General features: G+C 39.4%; 1 protein-coding gene across 2 annotated transcripts in view; it reads right to left on the bottom strand.

Moving 5' to 3' along the window:
* Nucleotides 1-13,738, bottom strand: part of ncapd3 (non-SMC condensin II complex, subunit D3) — a 37,391-nt gene that overhangs the window by 22,644 nt on the left and 1,009 nt on the right. The window contains exons 1-13 of one of the 2 annotated variants that reach the window (XM_086121813.1): nt 10,579-10,667; nt 8,384-8,556; nt 8,003-8,165; nt 7,699-7,865; nt 7,333-7,497; nt 7,190-7,251; nt 7,028-7,115; nt 6,783-6,916; nt 5,983-6,055; nt 5,747-5,872; nt 5,341-5,593; nt 5,036-5,074; nt 4,432-4,518 (exon numbers count right to left, since the gene is read on the bottom strand). In XM_086121813.1, coding sequence (XP_085977939.1) covers nt 4,432-4,518; nt 5,036-5,074; nt 5,341-5,593; nt 5,747-5,872; nt 5,983-6,055; nt 6,783-6,916; nt 7,028-7,115; nt 7,190-7,251; nt 7,333-7,497; nt 7,699-7,865; nt 8,003-8,165; nt 8,384-8,556; nt 10,579-10,630 — 1,582 coding nt within the window. In that variant the 5' untranslated portion in view covers nt 10,631-10,667. Of the gene's footprint in view, nt 1-4,431; nt 4,519-5,035; nt 5,075-5,340; nt 5,594-5,746; nt 5,873-5,982; nt 6,056-6,782; nt 6,917-7,027; nt 7,116-7,189; nt 7,252-7,332; nt 7,498-7,698; nt 7,866-8,002; nt 8,166-8,383; nt 8,557-10,578; nt 10,668-13,738 lie in introns of those variants that run through there. The other variant, XM_086121814.1, reaches the window with a different exon arrangement.

The raw sequence follows: 13,738 nt of genomic DNA, 5'->3' as shown, positions 1-13,738 counted from the left end.
TGTCTTTATTACCGATTTGTTTTTCTGTTTATTGTATATGTTAAATTGCTCGATGTACAGCACTTTGTATGCAGCGATGGCTGTTTGAAAGTGCTCCATATATACAGTTGAGTTGAGTTGAGATATAATATCCATGAAAAAAAACAAATCAGGAAGCAAACCCCAACCCCAGCATTCTGCATGGTGTAGACAGAGGCTACTCCATTAATGAGATTAGATTTGTGCTACAATTACAAGTACCTAACAGGAAATTTGGAGCATAAATGTGTTCAGTGCAAAAGAAATACGTCTGTGAACTTTGTCCGCCCAACCCGCAAAGAAGACGTGCCGAACCACTGAAGAAATGTCAGCTAGATAAGACGTTTTCCCTCACAAAAAAATGGACCATTGTCTGACAAAAATAAAATCTTAAACCTATTTCAACTAATAAGAAGACAAGATGAACATCATAGCGCTACCCTTCACCATGTTTTTCTCCAATTTAAAAACCTCAGCTACACCGTCAGCGCCTACAGCAGAAGAGTCTCCGAGTGAACCTAAAGCCTCTACGAGTCAAGTGAGTGCCTTCTTTTACACCACCAACACAAGCCTCTTCACTTCATATATTTTGTACTATAAAATAAACATTGAAGCCGTAATTCATTAAAAATTATGATGAAGATCTACTTACATTGATTTATGAACAATTCAAGTCAATTTGGGGCGACTCTCGACATTAAAAGTGGCATTCTATCCTTGACAGATTCTTCTTACAAACTTGGGCTCATTTTATCCATGTCATTTGATTATATCCTATATTTTGATATATAGGTGTGTAAGCCGCCGTGTGTAAGCCTGATGTTGATAACCATGGCTACTAGGGATGCTCGGGGAGTTTGTGTGAATGCTCAGATGCATGGAAAAGTAGAGGAAACATTGCTTTGGATCGATACGTGGTGTCACGTTAAATGACTTGTGAGCGCCGGTGTGAACCAGCTCATAGCCTCTCAGCATCATCACACTCAGGCAAGTAAAAAAATGACCTAAAACATAGTTAGCTGGCTAAAAAGATGAAGTTGCTTTAAGACAGATGGCAACTGCAATGCATGCAGTCCAAGAGAGGCTACGCTTCCATTGTATGAAAAACAAAGGAAGGTTAATGTAACTGCATAATGATTCTGTTTTGGGGTATAGTGTTTTCCTCCAAAAACCATTTACCGCGCACTGCTGGAGAAGCATGGCTGTCAACAATATTGAGCATGACACAACATTAATGTATACAACAACAGTGTACATTCCTTCAAAGCTGCTTTTACAACCAGATATTTTGAATATTTCCTCTTCATAGCTTAATTTCATTTAATCAATGAAATTGTTTTTGAGTTTATCTTTAATCAATTTCGTTTTTCTCATTATAATAGGTGAAAAAAGATCAATAATTATCAATTTTGACGGATATGAAATACTCAGGGGCAGCACAGTGCCGAGTGGTTAGTTAGGCGTAGAAAAAAAAGTAGTGTGTTTCCGGTAACATGAAATTTCAGCATAGGGTCAGTAGGTCGGACAAAGTTGGGGTTTTTTAATCTTTTTTTTTCCCCATCAAAAATTTAAACAAAGAACCATAAAACATAAAACAAGAAGACATTGAACCCGCTGCTCCGCGACCGGCGCCGGCGCCGCCGCCACCTATTTAGTTTTCTCCCTGCTCCGAACTCGGGGGGCCGGGGCGCGCCCCCGCCTCCGCCAACGTCCTCCTCCGCCCTCGATGTTTACTCAGCCCGTGGTGTTCATCAAATAGCTCGCTGATTTTTTTTCGATACATTAATGGATGCTACTTTCTTAACATTACGGTGCGAGCACGCAACTGTAACACAGAAAACGCGGTTTAAACTGTCGTCGCAGATCGCGGCCGCCGCCATGTTTCAATGTTGTTGACAGACGACAGGGCAAACGATGCACGCGCTCAACTTGAATATCGCGAGAGTTTGCACCGATGTAAACCCTCTACACAAAAATGTAGAGGGTTGTTTGAAAAAAAATGCCGACCGTAAAGTTTTTTTTCGAAGTAGAAATTCTCAGTCGGTCGGGTTACCGGAAACACACTACTTTTTTCCTACGCCTTAGCACGCCCGTCTCACAGTGCAGAGGTCGTGAGTTTGAATTCGGCCACGGCCTTCCTGTATGGAGTTTGCATGTTTTCTCTGTTCAAGTGTGGATTCTTTCTGGGCACTGCAGTTTCCTCCCACATTCGATAAAGATGCATGGTAGGTTGATTGAATGCTCTATATCAGGGGTGTCAAACTCATTTCACATTGTGGGCCGCATATGGCCTCGGTAGATGTCAAGTGGGCCGGACCATTAAAAATGATCCCATACTCTGCTGTAAATAACCAAAATAATATGTATTTCCTTTGTTTTGGTCTAAAGAAGAACAAGAATACTAGGAAAATGTTGAAATTTAATGAATATATTTTTTACAAAACATTTCATGAAGGACTTTAGATTTCCTTAGACAAATGTGCAATTTACTTTTATCATTCACATATATGCATTGCAGCTGATCCCACTGACTGTACAAAGGGACCAAACCTTTACATGTAATTGGTATTGAAATATATAGTAATGCACTTTTAAGATTAAACGAGATTTATAAAGAAAGGAATTTTTAAACCATTTACACGAGCATATAAATTCTAAATGTAATCCCTGTCTACACTTTACAAACTAAGGAGAGTGCTATAATGTCAAAACAAACATCAAGCAAAGAAGTGCATCTATCAAAGGTGTTAATCTGTGGAATAATCTCGAAACGGACCTGAAAATGAGTAAATCGCTTGCTGAGTTCAAAAACAAATTCAAAAAAATAGTACAAACAACCTACATCAATCAGAGTTAAAATGATAAATTCAAAACATTAAATATAATGATAAATCAGAACTAAGTTGATAAATAGAGAAAGGTATATAAATATCCATTATGAATACAAGAGAAAATTGACAAGAGTGTCAGGGTGTGGAAGTCTATAATCCCGATACAAACCAAACGTTGTAAAAATATCACGGTTAAGGGTAAAGTATGAGCCTTAATGGAGACTTCTTTCTTCTTACTTTTTTCTTTTCTGATTGATATAAAAATGATTTATTAGATATAATCACATAACGGGGTAGGACTAGATAAGTTTTTTACTTCTTCCTACTCCCTTGAACATAATAACTGTGTTGAATGAAGATTGATTTCTTTCTTTTTACTTTTTTTCATCTACCTTATTTTCTGTCAAATTATTACTGTATATATGTTTTATGTTCAATAAACAAACAAAAAAAAAATGTGTGTAAAGAATAAAGTATTCACATATCCTTGTAGCGTCTGCTGTGTTGTGTCTGTCTCAGTGACAGACTGAGGCTGGTGTTGTCTTCTTCTCTGATCAAAACAGTGTGTCCCTCATTAAAAATATTCATTCCGTGTCTTTTATGCATTTTTTCACTTTTAAATTATCCTGCGGGCCTGATCAAACCTCCTTGCGGGCCGGTTCCGGCCCGCGGGCCGTATGTTTGACACCCCTGCTCTATATTATTCCGAGGTTTGAGTTTGTCTATGTGTGCCCTGTGATTGGCTGGCAACCAGTTCATGGTGTACCCTACTTACTGCCTGATGACACCTGCGATAAGCTCCAGCACGCCCTCGACCCTGTGAGAAGAAGCGGCTCAGATAACGGGTGGATGGATGAAATACTCATATTGTTAAATCGCCCAGCACTACTGAACACACACTGTTTAAAAAACTGTTCTTTTTTTTTTTTTAATCTTCATAATGACCAGATTTCCTTTCTCATGGTTGCATTGACCTATTATTAAAGTTTAAGTATTATATGTTAAAATAACATGACCCAAATTCAGCCTTTTTCATTCGGGTCATTATTTTCGATCCTTGAAATAAAAAGGAAAAAAAAAAAGTAAGTAAGTAGGTAGGTAGGTATCAACATGGATCAATATGAAATACTTATTTTGTGATATACTTTCCAGCCATATTGCCCAGGCCCATCTTGGAATCTTGAGGTTTTATTAAGAAAAAAAATAGGCTTTACTTCAATATGTTATTGGCAGGGGATTGAGTATTTGGGCAGTTGTGGCCAAGTGGTTGACAGCATTGCCTGCCAAACTGTGCTTTGCTGAGCATATCAACACAAACACAAAACTGCTCACTGAGGAGAAGTCAAGTGAGCCTCTTCACATGCATGTCAAACTCTGAACTGCACATGAAAGTATAATTCTCTGGGTGATACCAAAACATCATGGATGTGGTTACCAAGACTCATGGTCACAAAATGTGAATAAACACATTGTTGAGTGCTAGACATTATTAATATAAAGTTTTTGTTAATGGACCGAAGAGAATAAAAAATTCTCATCAAACGCACAATATCAAGCCTTTCTAGCATTTTTTATGACTCACCATCACAGACCAAGCTATCTGTGCCACCAACCTCCACAGTCCTGAACGGCAAAGAGTGGTAAGTTTTCTGAGGCTGCTGGAGACTTCCTGAATAAACAAACAATTCATGTATATGTGGATCATTCACATATATTTTGGAAATGCACAAAACCTACTGAGTCCTGGAAGGTAGCAGGTGAAGTTCTGAGTCAGGTATGGTGATATTTGGTTGCATTAAGCCCTAATACCATGTGTTCTGGCAATTTTCAAGAAATTATATTGATGTAGGATGACCTAATGAAAAGTCAAGTGACAATAAATACATTTTAAAAATCAGATTGAGATTGACATCAGAGAAAAGCAAGTTGTGCAAAAAATTACTGAAACACTGAACCATTGGACATGAGCATTCAAAAGTTTAACTAAAGTCAAATAGAAACACCGTTAAGGGTCAGTGTGCATGTCAGGTTTGTCCACAAGTTTTACTCAAACAGCCCAGTACCCCAAACTATGTGAATAGCATAGTTGCCATTCTCCATTTGCTCGCAGCAGGACTTAATCATTCTACAGTTACAAAGTCCTTACAGATTTGCGAGCACCATTCCAAACACAAACAAAACATTACCTTCTATAGTTCCCTCTTCCAGTACAGTCTGCGTCACAGCTATAAGGGGGAGAAAAAAAGTGTAATTTAGTAATTCTGCAGAAAGAAAAATACCACCATACAAGCTTTCAGTCACACTGAATCAAAGTAAATAAATAACAGTTAAACAATAGGAAGCTGAGATTTATTTTGGCAACTATTTTATGAATAAGAGCTATTCATAATCTGACACGTCAAAGATTGTGTAGATTAATTCAAGATTGTCGGACAGTAACTAGTGAGGCAAAACTGAAAATTCAGCAGGGAAAAAAAAATGTTTTGATTACTGGCAGAGAAGAGGTTTTGGACAGCACAGGTCGCATTGAGTGAAGGCAATTCCAGACACTGGGCAAGGCAGGCGAGGACATGGCTTTGGACAGTGGGTGAGTGGTCATTACGTCGAGCAAACAATAGGTTCTGGATTAGGAATTGATGTGATAGGTAGCAGGCAAGACCCGGATCGCCACATTCCTCGGGTCGCCTCTCTGGCTGCCCCAGTAGAACCATCACAACATCCACAGAGAACAGGCGGGACACCATCTACCAAACCGGTTAAGAATATTAGTGCTTTTTTTTTTTTTAACATGGCAAATTGCTAATCGGTTATCCAAATCAAGCTGCATTATCATATGCCAAACATTATACTTCAATTTTTAATCTGCATGTACTATATGTGGGGAATGAAGGGATTACCTTTGAGTGTCTTGAGAAACTAGACAGCCACTTGATGAAGTGGGCATAGTCTGTACTTGGCATCTCAGATGTCAGCATGCCAACAGCCTGGGCTCCATGGTTTCTAAACTCACATTTTTCCACAATCTAGGTACCATAGACAAATACATACTTTAACATTACGTCACACGAGGAGATTAGATGGCATAAAGTGCAACACAAACATCACAGCATGATATTTTGGCTGAATTACTCACCTGAAAACAAATGTGCTGCAGAAGTACTTTCAATAATGGCAGTGCCACTTCCTTCAGCTCATTCACAATATGACTATAATTTAAAAAGAAATCACATTACGGTATGAATACTTACACAATGCTGAGGAATTTTGTTGCAATATTGATAAATTAAGACAGACAAGCTAAACACATCGAAAAAGACATGCAAAATAAAATGCTTATTACTAAAGGCAGTGCATTTTTGTGCAAATATGATTGAAAATGGACAATTTATAGAAGAAAAAACCCTCATGAAATAAATGCGATCGTTAAATTTCCAACTGACAGTGGAATAGACTAATGATTCTCAACATGTGGTACGCAAAATATGAAGTGCTTCATGTACAGTTTGGTTGTATTTAACTTGTATATTCAACGCATTTTCCATTCATCTTTTGACACTTATATCCATGTACAGTATTTGTTTTTAACTTTCACATAAAATGTATTTTATATAAACCACTATTTATGGAGTTTTTTTCCGTATATTTAAGTGTGGTGCTAACATTCAAACTGTGCACACTTTTACAGTGGCTTATGTGGCGATTATCAACAGTTTTACATTCCATTAAGAGAAACACTCTTTTTTTCGGTCTTCTTCCAGGAGGAACCAGTGAGTCTAATTTATTTTAAGTGTTTATCAAATTTATTAGATAAATAAATATAAATTAAATAAATACTTATTTTTAAATGTATTTATCTAATTTAATTTCTATGTGTTTTGGGGATGACGATTTCTGTAGTTGCTTTGACAATAATCATCAGAGACTTGTGTTTACCAGACAAAGTGGATGGCTTGATCACGTGTGGCGAGTACTGCATGACCGGGTACAAGCAAGGTTGGTCTGCCTCTGTCCCCTTTATTCATCATCAGGATAACATACAGAAGTCTTTGAAAAACCCTCCTCACGGACTGGACGAAGATGAATAAACATAAGAGACAGATGACTGACAACCCTTAATTATCCTAGATGAGCTATTGCACAAACCCCAAACACAAATACAATATGTGGCTGAGAAATACTTCTTTTTGATCTCCGTGCTTTGCTGAGCAAATCAGCTGCAGGCCATAGAAAGCCATCTCAGGGATGCTCCGCAGTTCATTGATATCTCTGTAAAGAAACAACATCGCCATCAGGTTGCTGTATAAATCATGAATGGAAAACAAAACAAAATATAAACTTACTGTCCGGCAGCAAAGTTTAGCTCTCCAATGACTGGCTCAAAGTAAAGCAACTTACTAAAAATCTGCAGAGAAAACACATTTTTAATGGTCAATTAATAAAGGGTGCATGTCGGCAAAAAGTTGGCTGGGATCTTAATTATTACCAGTGGGCAACTGCAAGCAATTTGTGGTTTGTCTTTGAGTGAAAATGTCTGCAAAAGTCTGAGAAGACTTTGAAGCAGAAGAACCAGTGCATCTCGGATCCTGTTTAGGTCTTGGCTTGATAAAATGAGCTCTTCTTCCTCCTCCTCTTCCTCATCCACTTCCATCTGCATGCAACACACTGAGTGGTTGACACTGAGTCGCGGTTTACATAATTCACAATATTCATTGAAGCTACCTAAACTACTGTACTTGCACATCGTTCTTTAAATTAAAAGGCTAAAGAGATCAAACCTATGGTTAGTAAGAGTCACATTTAGTCTTCAAGTTGCCTTTATGAAAAAACATTGGTTTGTTGATTCTGAGACCTCTTGAATTTCCTTCCGGTGTGGTTTGGAACGCTTGCCCTCTGCCTGAGAACTCTTGAGAATGCCCTTCTTGCGCTTTTTGCCCAAGTCCTGAGGCCAACAGTGCGTGCTTGCACTCATGCAGGTGTTCAATAAAACCTCATGAAAAACTTTGTTGGCAATGCTTCCTAGAAGACAAAAACAATTATATATTTTACTGTCAGTTGCGAAATTAAATACAGGGGGGGTGGGATGGGGTTACTGTTCTGTATATTGAAAAACAACACCTTCCATGGTCTGTGCATAGCACAGTATGACACTTTACCTGGGACTCCAAGCAGTAACAGATAGAGCGATGCAGCATGGAGGCTTCCCACCCTCTGCTGAACATTAGCTGCTTTGGCGTTTCCTGTCAAGACAAAGAAGGACAGCACAGCCACCAAAGACTGCACCGAAACACCATTCTCCCTCAGCTGTATCCAGACACTCTGCAGAAGAACAGACAGGTATCACATTATCTTTATTCAAAATCATTTTCAAAGACCTCAAGACTGTCTTGAAGTGCAGTCACATTTATCATCAGTCCACCAAGAAGGAAATTGGGTCAGGGTTCTTACATAATTTTTGAACATATTTGATACAAGTGTTTATTTTTTCATTCCCCGATGCATGAGATCATAGCAAGTATATCGGCAAATGGTCATACCTGTAAACAGTCATCTCTGCTAGAAGACTGTAGTTGTTCCTCAGAAAGTACCAGTAGACATGAGTATAGCCTTCTGAAATCTTGCTCACTAGAGGCTGCTAGCTCCCCTTCGATGTTATCTTCCATCGGCAACATCTCTGTAAATTCTGCATCCCACACTCCATTCACCCAGGCTAAAAAAATAAAGTTTATTATATTACCAAGAAGCACAACAAATTGTTACTCAACATAGTTGTCACTGAACATCATATTTGCCGTACTCTGTTTTTAGACAAGTGTTATTATGCTTCAGTTACGGTAACTTCACATGTATGTTTTAGGGATGAACTAGTTGTTGAGTCCCCTGCCACTGAAAGGTCAGATCTGGCCCACCACATCATTTTATGTGGCCCACAAAAGCAAATCAACCAGGTCAATTTCCATGCTGCTTGCTAAAATCTGTACCAATCTTTGTCATATCTAATAAATAATCATGTTGAGATATTGCAAGAATTTTCTTGTGACATTATTACAGTAACAACAGTTGAACAAACTACTATCCTTGACTTTTGATTTCAAAATGTGTTATCTATTAATTGTGTGCTGTATATGTAATAATAAGATAAGATATCCTTTATTAGTCCCACACTGGGGAAATTTACAATGAGGAGGTAATTCAACATTTATATGTTTTCACACTCATAATGGCCTGTCCGACAACAATGTGGCTTACAATAAAAATGAGTTTGACACTCCTGCTATAAACCAATTGCACTAACTTTCCAAATGAGAAAAACTATGGAGAGGATGATCAATGGCAGATATTTGGCGGCAGGGGGAATTAAAAATCTCCTGTAGAATTACCAGACTGGTTTCAGGAAGGGAAGAACAATGGACTCAGTAATTCCTCTGGGGGACAAGATAAGGAATGCACAGGTTAATGAAGAAACAACAATGGCTGTCTTTTTTCATATAGATAACGCCTATGATATATGGTGTGGAGGGATGGCCTGCTCATTAAAACCACATCAACCCAGTCCTCCAACATCTACACTGGCTCCCCATCCAATAACGAATCCAGCTTAAAATTATTCTCATCAGCTTTAAGGCTCTTCACAACCTTGCCCTCTCCTACCTCACTGATCTCCTCCTCCACACCCCTACCTGCAATCTTAGATCTGCACATGCCAACCTCTTCACCCCTCCGAGCCGACCCAAGTACTGTACTGGACCTGTCCTGGGGAGACAGAGGCTTCTCGATCGCCACCCACTCCCTCCATCATCTCCTCAGACACACTCACACACTCCCCTCTTTTAAAACGGCACTAAAAACACAGCTGTTCAGATCGGCTTTTAACCTGTAATACACAATCATTTGTTCAATTCAATCAATTTAATCTCCACACACACACACGCACGCGCACCGAAGAGGATACGAAGTTGTTAACGTTCTTGTTAAAAATGTGAAAAAATAGATTTTGTCATTTCTTTAGAATAAAAGAAATAATTACTTTGACTCAAACTCAACAACCACACTGGAAATTACATCTGTGTAATAGTCTGAATAGACGCCCGCGGTGCCCTGGTCATGCTAAAAACAGAAGCAATGGTGGGATTTTGGTTTTGTTTTTTGCCGTGAACGGCTCTTTTGTCGTGTTTACAATAGGTTGGCCGAGAGTCATGCACTGTGCGTGGTTCATCTCTGACTTCACCCCTCCTGTCTATTTTCACGAAGTTTTAAATTTATTTTGTCACTGAAAATAGACTGTTATCGTTCTTACCAGCCTAATCCGAACCACAACCCCCAGAGGAGGATTATTCATTAGTTTCTGGGCTGCTTTGAGGGTTCGGCTATCACAGAGCCAGTTGGACACACTTTGCGTCTTGTCAAATGCTACAATCGCGTCATCTACTTCTCTAAATGTGGAAAATGAATCACCAACGCAGAGCAAATCTCACTCCATCACAATAGCATTCACGGTCGAATGTAGTAAATATGGCATTGATTGCAGCTCTGTCGTTCTCGAGCACTTCACGGCAAAATAACGCTCGGTGGCCAAGTTGCCCGTCAGGACAAAATAACCATTTTACGAAGGAGAACAAAAGAAGAACATAGATTTGGTGCTTGTGAATACATGCTGAAATTGTGGGACGTATACACTACTCCTAAAAGTGACGTTATTTTGCCTGCAATTTACTCGTATTCGCAATATTACCTTGTGGGACTTCGTGAAGATTCAAAAACTGCAACGCAGATATTAACTCCATTTTGAATAAAGCCGCCACAAACTAGAAGTTTGCACATGCGCACTAGAAAACCGTTTACTCGGAAGTTAAGTGGGACAGTGCCGTCATAACAAGCGCTGCGTGGTTCAGGATTTAATGTTAGGTTAAAAAGTAATCTTCCGAAGATGAATAATAATAATAATATTTCTAAGAGGCTTAATGTTAGTTTGGCGTGTACGGAATCGTTTTTTAAAGGTCCAAATTGCAGATTCTTAGTGAGCTTTTATTTTGAAATTCAACATCAGATCGAATGAAAGTACTTTGGTGGTCGACTGATTAGCGCGTCGGCCTCACTATGCAGACTCATACCTGTCAACTCATACGGTTTAGCCATAGTACATACGGATTTTGTGGTGAATCTTACGTATATGGCCGTATCGCACAAATCATACGGATACTGAAAATTTCCGTGTTTTTCCCCCCTAACAGGTAGTTCCGTTTGCTTTTGCCGAGAATGGTGCTAGTCTACTCGAATGCTTTCATTTCCGGTAACTTTCTCTTCACACAGATTTCCGAAAATCGCTTGCACCAGCAACACTGACAGCATTATTGCAGTGCAAACTAAATATGAATGGATGCTGTAACTTCGAGCCGATGGGTCAGTATTTGGAGTTGGTGAAAAAAGTAACGCAGGAATACAACTCTGAACACAGTAATGCCACTAAGTAGAATGATGATTAGACAATAACCAGACATTGTATTATGGATATCTACAATAAATATCATAGAAAATTTCGTGGGTTTTTTCTGCCGTTATTTTGACATATAAAATGCGTTGGTATGTTATATGGAATTTTTGCTCTTTATAAGGATTTTTTTTGTAATTTATACAGGTTGGCGCTCCGAAAAGTTGACAGGTATGCAGACTAGAGGTGCAGGGTTTGTTTGATTCTGGCTCTGTCCTTCATGTGAGGAGTTTGCATTTTCTTCCCGTGCCTGCGTGGGTTTTCTCCGGGTACTACGGTTTCTTCCCACATTCCAGAGACATGCATGACAGGTTAATGGAGCACTCTAAATTGTCCCCAGGTGCAAGCGTGAGTGCGGATGGTTGTTTGTCTATTTGTGCCCTGTGATTGGCTGGCGACCAAATCAGGGTGTACCCCGACTACTGCCCAAAGACAGCTGGAAAAGGCTCCAGCACGCCCCGCGACCCTTGTGAGGATAAGCGGATCAGAAAATGGATGAATAGATAAATCAGGTGTAATTTTAGTCATTGATGCAGGGTGAACAACTTTTCTTTCTAGCTCAACTTCAGAACGTTTCTGGGTACAATTTTGAGACAATGTGCATTGTCCCTGGGTGAACCCATGGTTTCCAGGGAAGTTATTTCATAGCATTATTTTATATATATATGTATATGTGTGTGTGTGTGTGTGTGTGTGTGTGTGTAACCAGGTGAACCATACTTAGACTTTTGTAGTGAAGGATGCCTTTTTTAACAAATGTAGCACTGTCACTTTAAGAGCACGCTTGATAAAAACACGCGGAACATATAGCGCGAGCGAGAATTAGACCAGGAAGTGTGGGGAGGATGACAGGCATGTGAAGGAAGATAGTCATTATTCCACACTGGGGAAAACTTCTTAGAACGATCCATAATTTCGCAAAACTCCAGCCATGTTTTGACATGTTGATACAGTTTGTGTCCTTATAAACACCCTTTGGCGCGCACCTTCACACGATTCAGTCCTGTATTGGTCATGTGATTCTTTCTTAAAGCAGTACACGCAACGATACGGGGTTTCACTCTTGAGCTCTCGGCACTGTGCTCACGCACCAGTGTCGCTCGTCCCATCACTAATACACACACACAAACACACACTCACACAGAACCAGTGATGAGCATGCATTAGTTCGGGTGTCAGTAACACGCGGCTCCAGAGCCGCATGCGGCTCTTTAGCGACATCTAGTGGCTCCCTGGAGTTTTATAAAAAATGTTGAAAATGGAAAAATATTTTGATAGTAGGCTAACATAGCTCAAATAGATATAGATACATGTTACAGCTCCGAAAAGTGAAAGCTGTGGTGTTATTTTTTAAAAACGTACACTTTATTTATGCTTTTAACAGTCTCGACAAACACAGAGACTGCCCAAAGACAGCTGGAAAAGGCTCCAAGCACGCCCCGCGACCCTTGTGAGGATCGCGGATTCTTTGTGTATTTTCAAACGCCTTCTCTCTTCTCGTTCGACTCGAGAGGCGTTTATAGACAGCCTCCGAAAAACGGAAATTAATGATCACTTCACTGACACTCAGAAAAGTGAAAATAATGCGCCAAAACAGAAGATCAAGCGAGGAAATCACAAAATAAGTTCTATGGGGGCGTTTGTGAACACACAACAAAGGAGTGAATAACAAACAATTCTGAGACAGTCCAGTCTCCTACATACATACAGCATGTGTTTCCTTCATTGTCAGTTTTATAAATCAGAATTATAATCAGAATCATCTTTATTGGCCAAGTATGTAGAACACACAAGGAATTTGTCTCTGGTATAACACGCTGCATTAGTATCATCACAAACAAGGACATGACGAAAGGCTTTTATTTATTTATTTGCGGCTCCAGACATATTTGTTTGTTGTTTGTTTGTCCTATATGGCTCTTTCAACATTTTGGGTTGCCGACCCCTGCATTATTGGACAGATTTCATTTTGAAGATGGGCAATGCCCCTCTCTGGCGGCGGATTGCCGTAATGCACAGTATTATCAATCAAGGTGGCGTCTAGTTTGATTTAAATTTTGCAACGTTCTGCGGTTTTGGGCTCGTCAGGTGTTGGGTGATTATTTTGTGGTTTTCAAATCAAAACGAACTGGTTCTTCAACAAAAATCTACTTTCTTTAACGAATTATTGCTTAGTTGTGGTGGGTCATCATTTTGAATGTCGCTCTCTGGTCTGATTCTCGCGATGCGTATTGCGTAATCACACAAACGTTCTGTGCTTTCTCGCTGCTCTGTGGCTTCCTAGTCCATTTTCAAAGTCTAAGGGGTGAGATACCTGATGTATTTTCCCTTAGTTTACTGTAATATAGTATGTTGCATTGAATCAAATAATATATTTGATTATTATTATATGTTAGTGTCTTAC

This window comes from Hippocampus guttulatus, chromosome 10, assembly GCF_054856545.1.
Source record: "Hippocampus guttulatus isolate MCC_2025c chromosome 10, RoL_Hgut_1.0, whole genome shotgun sequence".
Taxonomy (NCBI): Eukaryota; Metazoa; Chordata; class Actinopteri; order Syngnathiformes; family Syngnathidae; genus Hippocampus; species Hippocampus guttulatus.
Note: the sequence above shows the minus strand (reverse complement) of the source record. Positions and strands in the feature narration are given on the sequence as shown.